Source organism: Natator depressus, chromosome 4, assembly GCF_965152275.1.
Source record: "Natator depressus isolate rNatDep1 chromosome 4, rNatDep2.hap1, whole genome shotgun sequence".
Taxonomy (NCBI): domain Eukaryota; kingdom Metazoa; phylum Chordata; order Testudines; family Cheloniidae; genus Natator; species Natator depressus.
The window spans coordinates 74,041,128-74,063,985 of NC_134237.1; the positions used below are offsets into that span (position 1 = coordinate 74,041,128).

Here is a 22,858-nt window from a genome sequence, read left to right on the forward strand (position 1 = left end):
AGGAACTTTTCTCCACTCCGGAAGAGCTCAGCGGGGAACAGGAAGCAGATGAGTCTCCGGGTAAGTTGCTGTCGCTTGTGTTGGGAATCGAAAAGTGGGAGGCAGGTAGTGTTTTCTGTGAGCTGGACATTGCCTTGTGTAGCTAATCTGCATGGCCAACCAGGGTGTCAATGGACATCGAGACCTGCAGGGAATCCTCCAGAGAGAGGCTCTGGAAAGTTTCCAAGAGGTACTTGTTAATCCTCTGCCACAGATTCCAATGGATTGCAGCCTTGCTAGCTCCCCCATTGTAGGAAACTACTATGCCATTTAGCAATCACTGGAGCTGACTCACCATGATTGGGGTGCTCGCGGAGCTGTGTGTTTGCCTAGAGTTTCAGAGAAAAAGTGATTTCTACTAGCAAAATGCCCTTTTTACTAAAAACAAAAGGAGTACTTGTGGCACCTTAGAGACTAACAAATTTATATGCTCAAACACGGCTGCTACTCTGCAACCTGTCACTTTTTACTAAAATGTTTCATTCGTTTGCTGGAATGTAACAATCCCTCTTCTGTTCAGCACAGACCTTGAAGAACACATCACGCACCCCTGCGGACTGGCTGCGGCAGATAAGAAAAAAACTTAGGTACAGCAAAGAAGACATGTTCCGCGAGGTTCTACAGCGTGATGAGAGTCAGACATGGGAACAGAGAGAGTGCTGGGAAACCGAAAGGCAGGACAGAAAAGAGAGAGCTGCTTTTGCTAGGCAAGAGACAGCGCGGATGATAAAAGTTATGGCGGATCGGACAGAGATGCTCAAGTCATTGATACAGCTGCAGACTGAGCAGATCCGAGTTAGAGGGCCACTGCAGCAGATTCACAATTCTTTGCCAACCCTACCCTCCTCTATGCCCACACATTCCTTTTCACTTCACAGCACTCCTGAGTTTCCCCATCACTCCACCCCCTCTCACAGCTGGCACAATGATAGCTGGAGCTACACACAGTTGTGAGGTTTTACCCTTTTTAACAATAAATAAAGGCTAAGGTATTTAATGGTACAGAATTTTTATTCTGTGTGCAGCATGCGGCTATGACCATGGGAATATTATCCTCAGTAAGGTCTAGTCTGCCATTTAAACACCTCCAGCGAGCTTTCAAACGGCCAAAGGCACATTTGACTACCATGTGGCACCTGCTCAGCCTGTTGTTAAAACGCTCCTTGCTGCTGTCCAGGTGCCCTGTGTAAGGTTTCATGAGCCAGGGCTGTAAGGTGATCCACAAGTGCCTGCAACACCATGGAGAAGTATCCCTTCCTATTGATGTATTCAGAGACAAGGTGGTCTGGTACTAAAATTGGAATGTGTGTGCCATCTATCGCCCCGCCAGTTAGGGAAACCCATCTCTGCAAAGCCATCCACTATTTCATGCACATTTCCCAGAGTCATGGTCCTTTGCAGCAGGATGCGATTTGTTGCCCTGCACACTTGGAGTAATACAGCCCCAAAAGTGGACTTTCCTACTCAAATTGATTTGCAACTGAGTGGTAGCAGTCTGGATTCGCCAGCTTCTACACACCGATTGCAACACGCTTCTCTACCGGAAGGGCAGCTATCAATCTGATGTCCTTGCACTGCAGGTCGGGGGATAGCTCAGCACATAGCTCCATGAAGGTTGCTTTATGCATCCTAAAGTTCTGTACCCACTGGTCGTCATTCCACACCTGCGTGACAATGCGATCCCACCAAACCAATATTTTCCTATCCCAAAAGTGACAGTCTACTGTATGCAGCTGCTCTGTGAATGCACAAAACACTGATAGTTGCTGCCGTCCATATCACGCTCGGGTGCCTGCGATTCATCCTTTGCTAACTTTGTAACTCGGCGAGTAACTGTGCTGCCATGTGCAATGTCCTCATGACAGCTAACAGTGCATAGGAGAGAAGTGCGGGATCCATCCTCTCTCACTGCAGATTTTGGCGTGCACTACAAAAGAATGACCATTGGAAAAATGGTGCGAAAGGAAGCCAGAGACCTTTGGAGGGGTGGGATACAAAGCGGTGCAGGACGGTACATTTTGCACATCCCAGGATGCACCGCGCTCCGTTTCCGCATTCCCAGAACACCTAGCGACGGATGGTGTCACCAGGCACTGTGGGATACATACCCACAGTCCATTGCTCTTGCTGTCGACAAAGGTGCCCAAAATGTGGACATGATCTGTTGACGGAGGGAGCAAATGTAGACACACTTTGGCAACTTTGCTTTTGTCGATTTTTCCTTGGCGACATTAGTTTCATCGAAAAAACTTGCAAGTGTAGATAAGCCCTAAGTCACTTTGCAGTTTGGATCTGTCATCATGCGTGTTTACTATCCCTCCAGTTTTGGTGTCCTCTGCAAATTTAATCATGGTTGAAATTATGCCAGAGAAACACACACAAAGAAAGGCATGAAGCAATGAAGTTGTCTGTTTTGGAATCCCTAAAGTGTCCTAGTCTGGATTAGTCCTACACTAGTAGGAATTTTCACTGCTTGGAAACCAGAGAGACAAGGTGGGTGAAGTACTGTCTTTTATTGGACCAACTTCTGATGGTGAAAGAGACAAGTTTTTGAGCTACAAAGAGCTCTTCTTCAGGCAAGCTTGGAAAATGACAGATGCTTCATACTAAGACCGAAATGGAAGCACTTGGAAGTGCTCTGTGGACTAATGGTGGCTGTGAAACGCCATTGGGTAAACACTGATCTAGAGTGCAAAGGATTTCTCTCTCTCTCTCTTCTCCCTCCGCCCCCCATCACTTGGACCATTGATTAATTCATATTTTTACAAAACCTACTATTTCTCATTTAAAAAATTAAATGAGGGCACATGGTCAACTCATGAAAAGTGCCTGTGGATGGGAATTGGACAGCTAATGCACCGTGTGTTGAGTTGAGAATATACTTCACTGTTCTTAAAGAACTGTCAAAATATTTTAATCTTCATATTAAATATAAGTTCTATGTATTAATAGAAATGAAAATTGTTTGGGAATTTTTAAGGCACCACTACACTTCATTAGTAAACTGTATCTCCAAATGAGAGTATGATTGAGATATCATACCCTCTTTTGTTTTACGCTGCAGTAATTAATTTGTGCAGAGGAATAGAGGTTAAGTGGTTTGTTTTTTGCAATTGCTCTCAGTATAGCAAAGGTGATTTATGTGCAGATGTGTGCTGTCTTGGTCATGGGGCACTATATGAAGGGTGTGAATGGGCTGAGTCACTGTCTCATCCCTGACAAAACTAGTAACTCAGACACAATAACAAAGCATAAATCTCATCTCAAACTTCCTTCCTGAACTTGGTTTTCCCTGTGCGACCTATTCTCTCTACAGAGCCATTCTCATAATGGTCCAGCAGTACTTCTGCAGCTTTATTCATGTGTCTAATACCTACTAACAAGGTGGGTCTTGTTACAAAACGGTAAGACTGTGTCCACAAAGATGTTTAACGATACGTTAACATATGTCAGTTGTCTTCCTATTTATTTTTCCTGATGCATTTTAAAATCTTTTATTGTAGATGTAGAATACTGAGAAGATATGAAAAATTACCTTTTCATGGCTCCAGAGGGAAAGAGTAGGAATTAAATAATTAGCCCGTAATGGTTTAAAAATTCAAGAAGAAATATATGTTGCTTAATTTATTTTACATTGAGATGTTTGGCACACGTTGTATTTTACCTGCACATTTTTGTGGGGAATTAGATTTAAGAATAGAAAATTTTGAATTTTACTACAGAAGATAATACTGGGACAGATCCTCAGCTGTTCTAAATCAGCATAGTGCTATTGTCTTCAATTGTCTCTTCCTGCATGTATGTTTGCCAATGACCTTAAACCGCTTTCCTTGCGTAGTATGACTATCTGTGTGGTTTTATTCCTGGTATATTCATTGTATCTCAGAAAACATATGACCTTGATTTATAAAATTAAAGAATATATTTTTAAACATACTGTTGAACGAAAGTGCATTGTTAGCTCATTAAAAAAGTGTCCTGTCTCTATTTCTCAGTTCCATACATTTATTTTTTATAGGCAAAGATGTCACAGGTTAAGCAAGTGGGCCTTTTAGCTGCTGGATGTCAGCCTTGGAATAAAGATGTATGTGCTGCTAGTGGGGACAGATTTGCTTATTGTGCCACGCTTGCTATTTATATTTACCAGGTAAGATTACTTTTTTCTCAAAAGACTACTTACTTTAGAACATTGTTCTTTGCTTTCTACTTCACGTTCATCCCTTTCAAATAATGTTCTTGTAGTAGTTTTGAAGTGTGATTATAGTCAGAAAAGTTACTGTGTAGAACTGGCATCTTTTTACTCAACAGATCTACTTCAAAACAATTAAAAAATATATTGTTACAATTTGTTACTCAGGTCAGCATTGCCAGGTCAGGTCAGCATTACTCAGAGCCAGTGTAGGTATGAGAGACAGAGCAAGATTCCATGCTGGCTTGTGCATCACCATCAGAATTGTGTAGCACTGATAATAGGGTGACCAGACGTCCCAATATTATCAGGACAGTCCCGATTTTAACCCATTTGTCCCACGTCCTGACCGCACATCAGTCTGAACACCCTTTGTCCCGCTATCTGGGACAGACCGCTCACCATCACCGCCAAAGTCCCGGGGCTGGCATGGCGGCGCTTCCTGGGGAAGCTCCCGGCGGCTCGCACGCCCTTCTGCCCACCAACAGGAGTCTGCAGAGTGGGCGGCCCCTGGGCACAGAGGCGGAGGGGGTCTCCGTGTGCTGCACCAGCTCCCTCCTGCCCAATCAGAGCTGCGGGGGCCGGGCTTGCAGGCGCAGGTGTAGTGTAGTAAAGTGCTCTCTGTAGTAACATGCTACTTACAGTGTACTGAGCATGCACAGTTCATCTGAGCATGTTCAGTACATCTGCTGAAGCCACTGCCCTTCACCGTGCCCTTATTAGCCGTAGTATTCTGCGGACTGCTTTTGACAGGGGTTAAAAAGTGGCAAAGAGGGCGAATCGGAGCAGGGGGGTGGCCAGGGTCTGAGCAGGGGGTGGAAATTTACTAGTCAGGGGGGTCAAGCAGCTGGAGGCAGCATTAGGAGAGGGGCTTAAGGGCAAAATCAGGAATGAGGGGGGGAGGAGGAAGAGTTAAGCCCAGGAGTGAGGCGCTGGCAGAGGGTGTCAGAGGGCAAAACCCGGCACAGGCAGGGGCACAGGGGGAAGCAATTACCCCAGTGGGACTGAGACACCAGTGCTTTGCAAAATAGTTTGTTCAGGGGTGGGGGGCGAGAGGCTTTTTATTTGAGCAAAGTGACTTTTTTGTATGGTCACATGAACTGAACATGCTCAGTAACATCTGCTGAAGCCACTGTCCTTCGCCCTGCCCTTATTAGCCGTAAAATTCTGCTGACTGCTATTTCCAGGGGTTATAAAGGAGCAAAGGGGGAGAATCGGAGCAGGGGGATGGCCAGGGTCTGAGCAAGGGGAGAAAATTGACTGGTCAGAGGGGTTAAGCAGCTGGAGGCAGGACTAGGAGAGGGACTAAAGGGCAAAATCAGGGCTGGGGGTGGAGGAGCAGGAGATAAGCTCGGGGTGAGGTGCTGACAGAGGGCAAAACCTGGCACAGGCAGGGGCACAGTAGGTAACAGTTACCCCAGTGGGACTGAGACACCAGTGTTTGCAAAAATGGTGGGGGGCAAAGGGGCTTTTTTTATTTCCCCTCTCAACATTGGCTTCCCAGGGCTGGGTTCTTAAAGGCACAGGCATCCCAATGCCTAGTCAATGCAGCTCCTCTTTGTCTTATTTAACCTACTGAGGCTATGTCTACACAACAAAGTTCAAAGTGCTGCCGCGGGTGCCAGTGCTCCTGGTAATCCACCTCGATGAGGGGATTAGCTCTGAGCATTGGGAGCCGAGCCTATCCACACTAGCGCTTTAAAGCGCTCAAACTTGCTGGGCTGGGGGGGGTGATTTTTCACACCCCTGAGGCAGCAAGTTAGAGCGCTTTAACTTGCCAGTGTAGATAATCCCTGAGATTTAATTCAGTGAAACATTTTACATATATCCCCTCAGAAACAAAGAATCCCTTATCACTGTATCTGATTGCAGAGTCTCCTAGCAGTTTCCCAAGTTCTTTTATCTGCTGCTGGGATTCCCTGAATGTTTAAATTTAATTTTTTCTTCTCATTTTAGAGCTGACTGAATTTCTGGCCTAGTGTCAAAACTTTGTTCTAAGTCAATCCACCAATGGGGATTACATTTTTGCAACTGTTATTTTGTCTCTCAGTCTAGCCCTTAATGTTTTTCCGCATGCCATTGTGTACAACTTGATTCTCAAATAGTCAATAAAGGCAGGATACTATCTCCTATAATGTCTTTCTTCCTGGAAAAAAAACTATTTTTGTAATTTTTGCAGAAAATTAGAACTGCCATTGTGGGTCAGACCAATAGTCCGCCTAATCTAGTATCCTGTCTTGTGACTGTGGCCAATGCCAGGTGCTTCTAAGGGAATGATCAGACCAGGCAACGACTCACTGAACCATCCAATTGTCCAATCCCAGCATCTGGCAGTCAAAGGATGGTTTAGGGACATGTAGAGCTTGGGCCTGCATCCCTGATTATCTTGGCTAATAGCCAATGTACTTATCCTCAGGGACTGATCTAATTCTTTGTTCAACCCATTCATAGTTTTGCCTTTCAGAATATAATGAACACACATCTACAACCCTAAGATGCCTTTACAACCACAAGAATTCTAAAATCATGAGTTATACACCCTTGAGTCAAGAAATTTTAATAAATACATGATATCTTTTTTTTTATGTGCCTCTTTGTTCCTGAGCTCCTAGGGTGCAGTAAGGCCAGTTCCAATGCCTTGAGCCTAAACACCTGTATGAATCTTAGTCTACCCTCATACTGTTCCTGTTACCTCTCCCAAACATTTAATATACCTAAGGCCATATCTACACTTTAAGTGTGTGTTAACTCAAGTTATGTCAGCATAGAGTCACTACGGTTACTATGTCTACCCCCAACCCTCTAAACCCACCTTGCCTCAGTGGCTACTGCCAATCATCATCTAGCCCCTGCTCACTGGGGCAGACTGCAGTCTGTAATGGCCACTCATCATTGGCAAGGGGTTAGGACCTGCTGCCTTTGCCTGTCCCCAGGCTGCCCCTCTGCAGCTGCAGTACCTTTTCATAGGCCTTCATCAAGGCCTGCAGCCTGGGGGTTTACCAGGCTGGAGTTCCCCTTGCCCTTCCCCAGCACTGCTCCACTTCAGGTACCTTGCTCTCCTTCCCACTCCAGGGCTAGAGTGAGACATCTCCAGCTTCTGGCCCATAGCCCTCTTATCAGGGCCAGCTGGGCCCTAATTGAGCTGGCCACAGCTGTGGCTGGTTCCCCCAATCAGCCTAGCTTGGCTGCTTTTAACCCCCTGCTTATCGGAGCGGTGAAGCCACCCCACTACAGGCACAGACACAACTTATAGTGATGTGCCCCATGAGGGTTAATGTGTATACATTAGGTATGTTAGCAACAATAAGAAAGCCAAGGAAAGTATGGGCCCCTTACTGAACGAGGGAGGCAACCTAGTGATAGAGGATGTGGAAAAAGTTAATGTACTCAATGCTTTTTTTGCCTCTGTCTTCACGAACAAGGTCAGCTCCCAGACTACTGCACTGGGCAGCACAGCCTGGGGAGGAGGTGACCAGCCCTCTGTGGAGAAAGAAATGGTTCAGGACTATTTAGAAAAGCTGGACGAGCACAAGTCCACGGGGCCAGATGTGTTGCATCCGAGAGTGCTAAAGGAGTTGGCAGATGTGATTGAAGAGCCATTGGCCATTATCTTTGAAAACTCATGGCGACTGGGGGAGGTCCTGGACGACTGGAAAAAGGCTAATGTAGTGCTAGTCTTTAAAAAAGGGAAGGAGGAGAATCCGGGGAACTACTGGTCAGTCAGCCTCACCTCAGTCCCTGGAAAAATCATGGAGCAGGTCCTCAAGGAATCAATTCTGAAGCACTTAGCGGAGAGGAAAGTGATCAGGAACAGTCAGCATGGATTCACCAAGGCAAAGTCATGCCTGACTAACCTAATTGACTTCTATGACGAGATAACTGGCTCTGTGGATGAGGGGAAAGAAGTGGACGTGTTATTCCCTGACTTTAGCAAAACTTTTGACACGGTCTCCCACAGTATTCTTGCCAGCAAGTTACAGAAGTATGGGCTGGATGAATGGACTATAAGGTGGATAGAAAGCTGGCTAGATTGTCGGGCTCAATGGATAGTGATCAATGGCTCCATGTCTATTTGGCAGCCGGTATCAAGTGGAGTGCCCCAGGGGTCGGTCCTGGGGCTGGTTTTGTTCAATATCTTCATTAATGATCTGGAGGATGGTGTGGACTGCACCCTCAGCAAGTTTGCAGATGACACTAACCTGGAAGGAGTGGTAGATACGCTGGAGGGTAGGGATGGGATATAGAGGGCCCTAGACAAATTAGAGGATTGGGCCAAAAGAAATCTGATGAGGTTCAACAAGGATAAGTGCAAAGTCCTGCACTTAGGATGGAAGAATCCCATGCACCGCTACAGACTAGGGACCGAATGGCTAGGCAGCAGTTCTGCGGAAAAGGACCTAGGGGTTACAGTGGACGAGAAGCTGGATATGAGTCAACAGTGTGCCCTTGTTGGCAAGAAGGCTAACAGCATTTTGGGCTGTATAAGTAGGGGCATTGCCAGCAGACCAAGGGACATGATCATTCCCCTCTATTCGACATTGGTGAGACTTCATCTGGAGTATTGTGTCCAGTTTTGGGCCCCACACTACTAGAAGGATGTGGAAAAATTAGAAAGCGTCCAGCGGAGGGCAACAAAAATGATTAGGGGACTGGAACACATGACTTATGAGGAGAGGCTGAGGGAACTGGGATTGTTTAGTCTGCAGAAGAGAAGAATGAGGGGGGATTTGATAGCTGCTTTCAACTACCTGAAAGGGGGTTCCAAAGAGGATGGCTCTAGACTGTTCTCAGTGGTAGCAGATGACAGAACAAGGAGTAATGGTGTCAAGTTGCAGTGGGGGAGGTTTAGGTTGGATATTAGGAAAAACTTTTTCACTAGGAGGGTGGTGAAGCACTGGAATGGGTTACCTGGGAGGTGGTGGAATCTCCTTCCTTAGAGGTTTTTAAGGTCAGGCTTGAGAAAGCCCTGGCTGGGATGATTTAGTTGCGGATTGGTCCTGCTTTGAGCAGGGGGTTGGACTAGATGACCTCCAAGGTCCCTTCCAACCTTGATATTTTATGATTCTACAATTAGATTCCAGGGCCTTGTACCATCCAGAAACATATGCAACAGCGACAGGTCCTACTTTGCTAAAAAAGGACATCTGATGTAGCTAATTGCTACAGATAGCAGTCTCAGGTACGTGTGGTGTGAGAAACTGCTATCTGTAGGAATTAGCTTCATCAGATTGCAGTGTTACAGGTAGCACATCCCTGCAGATGGCAGTTTCTTACCTGTGTGTGTGTGTATGTAAATGCTATCTGTAGGATCAGGCTACCTGCAGCAGTGTTAGGTACTACTTCGCTAAAAAAGGACATCTGCTGTAGCTAATTCAAGCAGTCTCACATGTAAAACCAAACTGATAGCTTTCTTTAACAGTGTAACAAGCCTTGTGGATGGGGGGGGGGGAGTGGTTGACATGGTCTGTCTTGCCTTTAGTAAGGCTTTTCATACGGTCTCCCATGACCTTCTCATAAACAAACTATGGAAATGCAACCTAGATGGAGCTAAAATAAGATGGGTGCAAAACTAGTCGGAAAACAGTTCCGACAGTAGTTATCAGTGATTCACAGGCGGAAAGGGCATAACGAGTGGGGTTCTCCAGGGATCAGTTCTGGATAAGTTTCTATTCAAAAATCTTAATCAATGATTGAGATAATGGCATAGAGAGTAGAATTATAAAATTTGTGAATGATAACAAGCTGGATGCATACAAAATGGAAAATGACTTCCTAGGAAGGAGTACTGTGGAAAGCAATCTGGGGGTCATAGTGGACCACAAGCTGAATACGAGTACTGTGGAAAGGGATCTAGGGGTCCTAGTGGACCACAAGCGGAATATGAGTGAACAGTGTAAAGCTGCTGCAAAAAAACAGATCATTCTGGGAAGTCCGCTCTACTCTGCGCTGATTAGGCCTCAGCTGGTGTATTGTGTCCAGTTCTGGGCACCACATTTCAGGAAAGATGTGGACAAATTGAAGAGAGTCCAGAGAAGAGAGAGAGGAAAAAAAGTAAGGTCTAGAAAACATGACCTATGAGGGAAGTAGCATCTTTTTACAAAAGCTGTTTCTTACAATCTGTACCGTATAAATAACTATTACAGATAGCACATTTCTACATGTACCAATTTCACATACACTATAGTGCAAGAAACTACTACTGTAGGCATTTGCCACATCAGGTAGCCGTTTACTACAATAGCAGTTTCTTACAATCTATAACATATCAGTAACTGTAGGAGATTACTACATGGAGCAGTTTAATACACTACACTGGCAGTGGGCAGAGAGCCCTCCGCCCCCACCCAACCCGACCCAATCCTAGGAGCCAGAGGGACCTGCTGGGTGCTTCCTGGGAGCTGCCCCAGGTAAGCACTGCTGGGACTCCCCACCTCGCCCCCGGGCAGATCCCTCTGGCTCTTAGAGTCAGGGGGCAGGGGGCTCTCTGCGCGCTGCTGGGGCCTTCAAGCCCCACTCCACAGCTCCGTCAGCTCCCATTGGCATTTTTCCTGGCCAATGGGAGCCACAGGGCTCGCACTTGTGGTGGGTGCAGCACGTGGAGAGTCTGGAGACCCCCCATGCCACTCTGACCCTAGGAGTCAGAGGCCTCCCAGCAGGGCTGGTGACTGCAGCCAGGGAAGGGGGCAGGATGTGATAGAGTGAGTGTCTGGGAGATGTGTGTGGGGTGCTGGGCTTTGAGGGTGTGGAGGGCGCTGGGCAGTGGGGGAGGTTTGTGTGTTTTGGGGTGCTAGGCAGTGGGGGCCTGTTGGGGGGTGCTGGGCAGTGGGGGAGATCTTTGTGTGTCAGGGCACTGGGGGTCTGTGTGGGGCATTGTTTAATTGTGGTGGTGGGGCTGTGGGGAAGGGCACTGGGAGGGAGGGAGGAGCAACCTGTGCCCCTGGCCCCGTGGCTTCTGCTGGGGGCTGGAGCTGGGGCCTTGAGTCCTTGCCCCGTGGCTTGTGGTGCGGGCTGCAGCAGAGGCCATACACCCCTCTTGCAGCTTCCTAGGGCTGTGCGCCCCCTCTCATGGCTCCAGTTGGGGCTGTGCACCCGTGGCTCTCTTCCCCCACACACACACCACCCCCCTTGCCCAATGTGTCCTGATATTTCACTCTTGCGATCTGGTCACCCTAACTGATAAGGAAATGTCAGGATTAGATTTACTTGCATGCTCTCCCTTAAATGGAACATAGTGGGGAAACAGGAAGTGGGCCCCGGAGGGCTCCTGGTGTATTCTGATGAGACTGAGCTGGTGTGGAGTGAGTGCAAGCTACATTTGTTTGTTTTTTATATTAACTTTAATAAAACGCCAGTTTTAAATCCATCTCTGGCTTGGGAGTGTAACAATTGTTCATAATAGGATAAAACATCTCTGCAGCAAATAGAGTAAGTGAGGTGCATATTATGGAGCTCAAGTGAGGGGATAAACTGAAGCTTTGCCCACTGCCTGTGGAGTACTAACCATTGCTTCTACTGCCAAAAAAATGAGTTTTAAAAATGACATACAAAATATAGTTAAAATTATAGAATCCATGAATACAATATGTAGTCCAACGAAGCCTTGTATACCAGAGCTTCTCCCTGGGTCATTTCCCCTTCTTTGCTATACTAAACCAAAAAAGCCAGCTAAGGAAACTGAACCACAAAATATACATGAAAGTAATACTAATAGTTTGACTTAAGGTGAAAAAATCAGAGTTAAATCTTTACGAAGTCTTTAATCAATCATGTTGTGTTAATATGAGACAAACGTAGGTTGATCTTACACACTATAAATTCTGGAGCTTCTGGATTTGAAGGGTTGGATACACCTTAGTGGCACTAAATAAAGGTTCCTGGAGATTATAAGGAAGGAGATTGTGTTGATTGCTCAATATTGCAAACACCCACTGAGTTCATTCAAAGCAAGATCAGACCCACTGTATTTTATAAATCACTATATCATGAGTAAATGTTTTAGGTTGCTTCAATAGCTTTCCATTAATTCCAGTGTCAAATTGTTATTTGTCTATGATTAGAGAAAGGTTCCAGGCATCATAAATTCTGTTCCAGCTCTGCCACTGATTGGCCGTGTTACGTAGGGCAAATCTCTTTGCGCTCCAGTTTAGCCATCTGTAAAACAGGTATAATACCTGTAAAGTACTTTAAAATTCTGATATGAACAGTGCTATAGAAATGAAATAAAAGAAGTTTCTATATGAAACACATTGAAATATTTTTTAGGGGGGAGGGGAGGGACTTAACTGAATATTGACATCTTTTCCCTGCAATTAAAATTTATATGGATCTAGCTTATTAAAGTTGCAAATACTCAGACTTGTTAAATGCAGTGGAAATCAAGTTGTAGTCTTTTAAGTATGGTAAGCTTCATATTCTTGTCCATTAGTGACTTGAGCTGCTATACTATCCAACTTAGCAATATATGCCATAGATATTAAGTGAGTTTACTGAAATTTGAGTATCTAAAATAAATTTGTGTATTTTTTTTCCAGTTGGATCACCGATACAATGAATTCAAACTCCGGGCAATTATGTCTGAGCATAAGAAGACAATCACAGCAATATCTTGGTGTCCCCACAACCCTGACATGTTTGCAAGTGCCAGTGCAGATAACTTAGTGATCATTTGGAATGTGGCTGAACAAAAAGCTGTTGCAAAACTGGACAGTACAAAAGGTATCTGAGACTCAGAGGTTTATTTCTTATACCTCTTCATCTTTGAAATAGCAGAAATACTCGCAATGTGCTAAATATTGAATGGTTGGTAGAGAAGGTTTTAGAAGTTGAACAGTTATACATGGAGCACAAAATTCTTTAGCCTCCCTTCTACTGTAGTTCATTGTAGAATATGATAAAACACAGTGTTTTTGTACATTGTTCTGAACTATATAGTAATTGCTGAAAAACTGAACTTTTCAACTCTTCTTACAGCAAAAGCAGCCTTTCAAAATGCCTTATACTCAGGGCACGTTTACTTGTTTGTTTTTTATTGGCAACTAAAATAGTATCAATTATCACCAGTCATCATAGTGAAATGTAGGCAGTTACGATTTATGACTTGGATGTGAATTTTCATGGCAGTTTTGCAAGGCTGAACACAAGTAAAATCTGGTCTACAACAAAGGCTGCTGTTCAGATGAGGCCATTTACTAATAATGATCACACTTCAATTCTAAATGGTAGGTTTTGGTTCAGTTTAGATAAACATCCTAATGTGCAGCTAGCTCTTCTCAAAAGTATGAAACTGTTCATCCAACCCTATTCTCTTCCAAATGTGTTTTCCAACAGCCTGAGTGTAATAACTTCCCCTGCAACAAGCCTGAGTTCCTTCCCTGCAACCAGCTAGTGCACCCCAGGTGCTTTTCTGCAAGCAGTTTCTCCAACATGTACCTTCTACAATCTTGTACCTTTTCAAGTTCTGTTAGGTCCAGAAGGTCTGGGAGCCTCTCTTGGGTTTCTCAAACTTTCTGGTGCTCTGAGGCTTCCCATTTTGTTATTTTCTAGAATATATGGCATGCCTTTGAAAACCTTACGCACTGTGAGATCTAAAGGTCACATGAAAGCACAAGTAGTGGGCAGGGAAATCTGAATTGATTCAACCCTGATAAAAATTTTACTTTTGCTCAGGATATGGGTTAAAATCACTACTGGTACTTATTTTTTAAGGACCAGTTTATCAATCCTAAATAATTACTGGATTCCATGACTGACTTTGAAAGAGATGGTTTTCATATCCCATTTATGTACCTCCTGTGTTGCTCAACACTTCTATTTTCAGACATAAACTGTTTGTGTTAAAACCCTTTACTAACTTTACACTCATATCAGATATCTCTGATGCTACTGTTACTAAAATGTACCTAAATAAAATGTGCATGAGAGGCTTGGGGAAATGTAGATTATTGAGATTGTTCTTTGATCACACCTTTCAATCTAATTTTTTTGATTATGTGGAGTATTGCAGTGTGGGAAATGCTGAGGTCCAACCTACAACTTGGGATACTTGAAGTTAGGTGCCTATGTCCATATTTAAGCATCAAAATAAAAGTGATCTGATTTTCAGAAGTGCTGAGCACCTACAGCTCCCACTTGTTACAAAACTTTAAAGTTTAGGTGCAATTATCTGCTCCTGTAGTCTTAGACCAGGTGTACACTACGACTTGTTTCGGTGTGAATAAGCCACTCCCTGGGCGACATAAGTTACGCTGACCTAAGTGCTGGTGTGAACAGCGCTATGTCATCAGGAGAGCTTCTCCTGCTGACATAGCTACTGCTTTTTGCAGAGGTAGATTTATTATGCCAACGGGAGAGCTCTCCTCCCGTCAGCATAGAGTGTCTTCACCAGATTCGCTACAGGGGTACAGCTGCATCGGTGTAGCTGTGCCGATATATCGCTTCTAGTGTAGACTAGCCCACTGTGATTAGAATTCCTGGGTTTTTGCCAAAACGTAAATACATTTTGTAAAAGTTTGCATGTAGTTTTGTTTTTTAACTGATTAATAACAGTTCATTACTCTTACTGTAAGGTAAGTAATTATGTAAGGATGAACATATAGCATATAGGAGCAGGCTAATCTTCAGTCATATACATAATGCCCTTTGGCACTAGTGGAAGGTAAGCATGTTTACCACAGTATAGTCTGCTACCATGTAGTATATAAAATTTTCACTCTTTGAAAATGCGTAAGTAGAGTTTACTTTTATGCCATACCAAGTACACACAATTGCTTACGCTTAGACTGAAGTCTGTTAAATATTTTTAACATATTGCTTTACTAGTAATTTAAGATCTGTAGCTTTTCAAGACCAGTGTCAGTAATGGGCTAAGAATATTTGATAGATAGCATTCTAAATTTCAAATGCTAGTTCTTACACTTTTTCTTTAAATGTTTCAGGGGTTCCTGCCTCACTTAGTTGGTGCTGGAATGCAGGTGATGCAGTTGCATTTGTTTCCCATAGAGGCCCATTGTATATTTGGACTATCTCAGGACCAGACAGTGGGGTAGCTGTACATAAAGAAGCACATAGTTTCTTGTCAGACATTTGTCTATTTAGATGGCATCCAAAGAAGAAAGGAAAAATAGTATTTGGACACACTGATGGAAGTCTTTCTATTTTTCAACCAGGTAAAAATGTACTTGATAAAATAATTATTGACCACTGAATGATTTTTGTTGTTATATTCTCTAGTTTAGATTTTATAAAAACTTTTTATATAAAATTTGTTTAGAGTATAGTAGTGTTCCTGCTCACTGCATATGACGGAAATACATCTGATTAGCTCAAGAAAATTGAGAATCTTTTGTCTTTATATTTAATCCTATTTGGTTATCAAATGAACACTGCATCTTTGAAATGTGTATAATAAGCTGATTCTGAGGGTATGATAACAACCCTCTGCTCTAAACTTTTGATCTGCCACTATACTGATATTCGCCAGGAAGTTCTGATCTCCTAATTTTATTTATTTGGATTGTTATTTGTTGAATGTTGTAACTGTTTGAATGTTCAATCCTCTTACCTTTTTTTTTTTTTTTTGCTAAACAAATCAGCAATTGTGAACCCAGATCTAAGATTCTGTCCCCCGTTAAAGCATAGTAGGGCAAAGAACTGTCCTTTTAATTTATCTGTAATGCACCTAGCACATTTTTGGATGCTTTATAAATAGCACAGTGTTGTATTAAATGCACATTCCTTGAAGGAATATGTGGAGATATCCTTGGGAGTTAAGTAGTTAATTCTCTTTTTCATATGTGCCTCACTGCTTGGTGAGGAAAGATGACCCTCTGTGATGACCATTTTTGTGTCCCAGGGTATGTATTTTTCTCTTGCTCTGACAACTGACTTTGAATATTAGGAGAGGAAGAATCTCCTCTAAACCAGATGTTAGTTTTTGGACAATGCTAAGAACCATGCTAGAATTCTTGTATTTCTCCTGCTGCTGCTCTTTGTACCAAATTAGCACTTCCAAAGGCTATACTTTCTCTGATACTATGTGTTACTTCCAGGAGTGCTGTCTCAGCCTAATGGAAAGCATCAATAAAATGAAAATATATGATTTACTGTTGGGCCATGTACACACATGTGGGTTTGGCCAAAATGATTTGAAGGTGAAAATAGGAGTAATAGATTTGGGAATTAGATATTTCAAGAATGTAAGAAGCTTACAAAGGTAAGTAGAACTCTGGCTAACATGGCGAACAATGATGTGAGTTTTTACCACTTGATGTTGTCAAAGTCAGATTCAAGACTCACTGAATTTGTCAGACCACTCTGTTTATTAGCAAAGCGCTTTGCCAATGCACCCAGATATATGTGAGCCTCTCTCTGAGACTCAACCTACCTTATTTATACAAATAAGCCAAAGCCAATTTAACATAAGAGCCAAAAGGAAGCAGAAACTGACAAATATACATACATATCTTCTATGCATACTAACGTTTACCAATCTCCTAGCTCAGTAGGAGCTCTAAGTTAATTAGTTTGAGGACCCATTGTCTCATACTCCTTAATGTTTCTCTTCCTGACAACTATATTTCAACAAACCCTTCAAGTAGCATTTCTTTAATGAATTATAATTTCAATATAATTCATTCTACTTTCACAATGTCAGCATTATTCATTACTCTTGGGGAAATCTCAGTTCCCAGCAGCATAGAATTGACTTCAGATTAAACCAAGGGGAACAGTGGGGGGCAAAAATCCTAACTTGTTTCAAGACTGATCTTGATAAGTTTATGGAGGGAATAGTATCAGGAGATTGCCTACAATGGCAAGTGGCCCATCTGTGACTGCTAGTAGCAAAAATCCCCAAAGACTGGAAATGGGGCACTAGATGGGGAGGGCTCTGAGTTACTACAGATAATTCTTTCCTAGGCATCTGTCTGGAGGGTCTTACCGGGATGCTCAGGGTTCAACAGGTTGCCATATCTGAGGGTAGGAAGGAATTTTCAGCTAGGTCAGATTGGCAGAGACCCTGGGGGTTTTTCGCTTTCCTTTGCAGCATGGGTCATTTACTGGTTTAAACTAGAGTAAATGATGGATTCTCTCTAACCTGATGTCTTTAAATTGTTATTTGAGGACTACGGTATCTCAGCCACAGGTGATGGGGCTATTACAGGACGGGATAGCTGAAGTTCTGTGTCCTGCAGTGTGCAGGTCAGACTAGATGATCATGATGGTCTCTTCTGGCCTTAAAGTTTGTGAGTATAAACACAGAGGTACAGCCTACGGTTTTCTGATTAGGATTGTTTTGGTTTGAGTGAGATCATTATTACAACTTGGACTCATTCACTGGAACCTTTTTCTATAGAGTAAAATCTAGCAATTTTACATCACTCTGCTATATCTAAAATATAAATTCCACACTTTTGCATTCAAGCAGAGAATATAATTAGTTAAGTCTCGGACCCTGCAAACAGTTTAGCATGTGAGTAACTTTACTTACTGGAATAGTCCCATTATAGCAAATAGGACTACTCACAAGAGGAAAGTTAGGCTGTGCATAAGTTGATCAAACCCTAAATAAGAAGGTAAATACCAAATAGTTGCTAGGAAACCCTAATTAAGACAGTCTGAGCCAGAAGATAGTTTAGCTCTCACTGAGGATTGCTCTGATTTGAAAAATTTGCTTACAATAATAAATCTGAATATTTGAATTCACAGGATTTCTTGGATTTGCAACTGTGATAGCTACCATTGTATTACTATTATGACTTTGAAAAGAGAGAAATGGGTTTGTTTGTTTGTTTGTTGTCTAAAAATGTAGCATAGAGCCAATAGCTGATTTTTACCCTTCTATTGATGCCACAAAGACAGCCTCCCCAGGTCAACACCACACTGACCTACAGATCCAGGCTCTTCCTGTACATGGTGGAATAGCTACAAATAGTTTCCAAAATGGACAAATTTATGATCCATCCATCTCATAAAGAAATAGACTTGACCAAGCTCACCACCTACTGCAGAAGAGAATACAAAACATAATAAGGTTATATACAAGAATGATTCATTGATACCCTGAGATCTTGGAACTCTGAAACCAGCGCAACTGAAATTAATTTTCCTAAAATAAATATTGGAGCTGTGCTGAGTTGTTTTAATGAAAGGCGGTGCATAAACCGGCCATGATTGCAAAGGCGATACATAACTGTTGATAATGGGGGGGGGGCATAATTTATAGGTTCTGTGGGGTATGTGACCACCCCACAGAGGTTTTCAAACTGTGGGGCGTGTCCCCTCTGGGGGGGGAGCAGAGGAACATTCGGGGAAGGGGGCAAGTGGTGACACTAGGTGACTCAGGCCCCAAGCCCTATGCAGTGGGCTTGGGGAGGGAGCGCCAGCTTCACCCCCTGACTCATCACAGTGGGCCACCCAGTCTGGGTTTGGGGGCAAAACCAAAAAATCAGGGAGGGGGCATGTTCCCCACCGTGCTTCCCCTACACGTCACCTCTGCATGGTTGGACTATTCTATTAAAACTGATAAGTCCATTTTATTTTCCTTGGTGGGTGTATGCACACCCTGGCAATGCTGGTGGAATGGGAACTGATATGGTTTTTATCAAATCTGGATTCTGCAATTAGAAAAATGCACTCTATCAAGGCAAAGGTTTAATCAAACATGAAAAATGCTTAGTCCACTTTAATACAATAGCAGATTGGACTGCAACAAGGTAAAGAGAAGCTACAGGTAATTTTTTGCTATTTTTACATTTCACATTTATATTTTCATGTCCGTTTGCTGAGATTCACCTTCTAGTGTCAAATCAGGGGTCTAGACCCGAGTCCTGCACAAAATCATATGTATAACTCCAAATCCTTAACCTATCTTAAAGCCTTCTGTTTAGCACCTATAAACTTTAAATCCCTTATCTTGAGGAAAACTCCAAAACTTGATGTGGTATATCCAGCATACAATTTTTTTTACTGTTTTTATTATTTCAGTTTATTAACTTGCTCAATATCATTAATGAATTATGAATTTGATTATATTTATTTCATCATAACTTCCTTTTTCAGATGCCACAATTGCTGCTTTGGTGTCATCCTCACAAATCAAAAGAAAAATATACTAATTAAAACCTTCACAAAAATGAATCAGTTTGCTGTGATAAATGAGTTGCTTCTGAGAGGAGATCAAGATATAATAAACTTCAAGGACGTAGATCTTACTCTGAACAACTCATTAGGAATTTTCATCAACCTACTTAAGTTTACTGTAGGACAAGATCCAAAATTCAAGGATGCTCTGAAAACCATTCAGAAAGCTGTGAAGTACACTTCTGCTGAAATTCAGAATGAAATAACTGATATAATGAAGAAGGTTTTGAAAGATATTGTTGAAGCTATTCAGAAAAAATAGCGATGTTAAGTCCTTCTGCCTGAAATATGACACTACAAAGGCTGCTGTTAATGTAGAAAATGTGTCCACTGTTTTACACTACTCTGTTGATTTCAAAGCCAAAAAGAGATTTATTGGAGTGGCCCGATAACATGGCCTCACTGCTGAAGGTATTACACAATACATTTTGAAAGACCTTCATGAACTGTCTTGACCCTCAAAATACTTTGTTCTTGCTTTGATGATGTCAAAGTTATATCAGTGTGCAAAGGAGGTGTTACAAATCCTTTTACAAGAGAGATTAAACAAGCAAATACACGCACTGGTTGAATCACCAGCTACATCTGGTGGTCTCTCATGTGTCTGACAGGAACTCAGCAGTGGCTGGTTTGTTCTCAAACTGTAATTTTCTATATAGTTTTTTTTTCACAGGCATGAAATGAGTATTCTGTATAAAGGCTAGCACCCGCAAAGACTCATAGAAGCAAGATGGACTGGTCACCTGAAAACCATAGAAATAATTCACAATAATTTGGAAGAGATTCAGAGTATTCAGAGTATTCGTCGGACTTTGTGAATGAATATGGTGCAAGAGGGATGTTGGAAGTTACACAGTCACTCAAATTCTTGTTCTTAGCTGAGGTTATGAGAATGATTTTGAAGGTTTTTGCTCATGTGAACAATTAGTTTCAGAAGGAAGTAATGCACCCTGTTAAAGGAGTTTAATTGATTACTATTGCCTGTGAAGAACTTCTTCAAACATCTCTGTCTTGTTGACTTTTTCCCAGACGTTCGATCAAAGTACCATGTTGTGAAAGATGTGTGTGATGAAGCATCAACATTAAGATGTGCCCCAAAAGAGCCATGGTATTGCCCGCAAAATTTCAAGAGTCCATGGTCACTGAGCACTTACCAAAATTCCAAAGTGTAAATGAGCATCAGAGGTCCCAAATTTGACAAAAATTGATTGATGAAACCAGTGAATTGCAAAGGAGATTTTCTGAAAAGAATTCCAAGTTATACAAAAGGTTGCCAGCAGTCTATTTCACCAGCTCTCCAGACATCTTGAAATTGGAATCACCGTGTGCTTTGATTGACTTGCTTGGATTTGAGAAGGTGACAGTTGAAATGGCTGTATTTAAACCACTGATAGAAGAGAGAAATTGCAAGGGATTTTAAAAAAGAAAAGGAGTACTTGTGGCACCTTCGAGACTAACCAATTTATTTGAGCATAAGCTTTCGTGAGCTACAACTCACTTCATCGGATGCATTCAGTGGAAAATACAGTGAGGAGATTTATATACACCCAGAACATGAAAAAATGGGTGTTATCATGCACACTGTAAGGAGAGTGATCACTTAAGATGAGCTATTACCAGCAGGAGGGCAGTGGTGTGGGGGGGGGGAGGAGAAAACCTTTTGTAGTGATAATCAAGGTGGGCCATTTCCAGCAGTTAACAGGAATGTCTGAGGAGCAGTGGGGGGTGGCGGGGGGAATGCTCAAATAAATTGGTTAGTCTCTAAGGTGCCACTAGTACTCCTTTTCTTTTTGCGAATACAGACTAACACGGCTGCTACTCTGAAACCTGTCATTATGCAAGGCATTGCATTTAGCCGTATGGAGTGGAAATCTATCAACTTCATGAAAAAACTTGTACAGATACAGACAGACATCATCTTGCTTTCCAAATGCAAACAGATGGACATCGTACCAAAAGGACTGAAGGTAAAAAATCCATTACAATCTACATACCACACAGACTATGCTGACAGCTTGTGCCACACGCTCTCAAAGAAACTGCAGAATCACCTGATCAACATCCTCTACAGCAAACAGGGAAAGATTAAGAATGAGCTCTCAAAAATGGATACTCTCATAAAAAACCAACCTTCCACACAAACTTCCTCGTGGCTGAACTTTACAAAAACTAGACAAGCCATTTACAACACACACTTGCTTCTCTACAAAAGAAAAAGGACACTAAACTATCTAAACTACTACATGCCACAAGAGGCCACAGCAATGGTTCCCTTAACCCACCCAGCAATATTGTCAATCTATCCAACTATACTCTTAGCCCAGCAGAAGAATCTGTCCTATCTTGGGGCCTCTCCTTCTGCCCCTCCACCCCCACGAACATGATACAGTTCTGTGGTGACCTACAATCCTATTTTCGACGTCTCCGACTCAAGGAATATTTCCAACACACCTCTGAACAACATACTAACCCACAGAGACCTTCCTACCACCACTTCAAAAAGAAGGATTCTAGGTGGACTCCTCCTGAAGGTCGAGACAGCAGACTAGACTTCTACATAGAGTGCTTCCGCCGACGTGCACGGGCTGAAATTGTGGAAAAGCAGCATCACTTGCCCCATAACCTCAGCTGTGCAGAACACAATGCCATCCACAGCCTCAGAAACAACTCTGACGTCATAATCAAAAAGGCTGAAAAAGCAGGTACTGTCGTCATCATGAATAGGTCGGAATATGAACAAGAGGCTGCTCGGCAGCTCTCCAACACCACTTTCTACAAGCCATTACCCTCTGATCCCACTGAGGGTTACCAAAAGAAACTACAGCATTTGCACAAGAAACTCCCTGAAAAAGCACAAGAACAAATCCGCATAGACACACTCCTGGAAGCCCGACCTGGGGCATTCTATCTGCTACCCAAGATCCATAAACCTGGAAATCCTGGACGCCCCATCATCTTAGGCATTGGCACCCTGACAGCAGGATTGTCTGGCTATGGAGACTCCCTCCTCAGGCCCTACGCTACCAGCACTCCGAGCTATCTTCGAGACACCACTGACTTCCTGAGGAAACTACAATCCATCGGTGATCTTCCTGAAAACACCATCCTGGCCACTATGGATGTAGAAGCCCTCTACACCAACATTCCACACAAAGATGGACTACAAGCCATCAGGAACAGTATCCCTGATAATGTCACGGCAAACCTGGTGGCTGAACTTTGTGACTTTGTCCTCACCCATAACTATTTCACATTTGGGGACAAAGTCAAATTAGTGGCACTGCTATGGGTACCCGCATGGCCCCACAGTATGCCAACATTTTTATGGCTGACTTAGAACAATGCTTCCTCAGCTCTCGTCCGCTAATGCCCCTACTCTACTTGCGCTACATTGATGACATCTTCATCATCTGGACCCATGGAAAAGAAGCCCTTGAGGAATTCCACCATGATTTCAACAATTTCCATCCCACCATCAGCCTCAGCCTGGAC

At 43.0% G+C, this 22,858-nt stretch overlaps 1 protein-coding gene across 4 annotated transcripts in view; it reads left to right on the forward strand.

Annotated features, from left to right (window-relative positions):
• The window catches only part of WDR17 (WD repeat domain 17), a 124,370-nt gene that overhangs the window by 51,304 nt on the left and 50,208 nt on the right, over positions 1 to 22,858 (forward strand). For all 4 annotated transcript variants that reach the window (XM_074951187.1, XM_074951186.1, XM_074951185.1 and 1 more), the window contains 3 exons: positions 4,058 to 4,186; positions 12,760 to 12,943; positions 15,163 to 15,393. In XM_074951187.1, coding sequence (XP_074807288.1) covers positions 4,064 to 4,186; positions 12,760 to 12,943; positions 15,163 to 15,393 — 538 coding nt within the window. In that variant the 5' untranslated portion in view covers positions 4,058 to 4,063. The remainder of the gene's footprint in view (positions 1 to 4,057; positions 4,187 to 12,759; positions 12,944 to 15,162; positions 15,394 to 22,858) is intronic.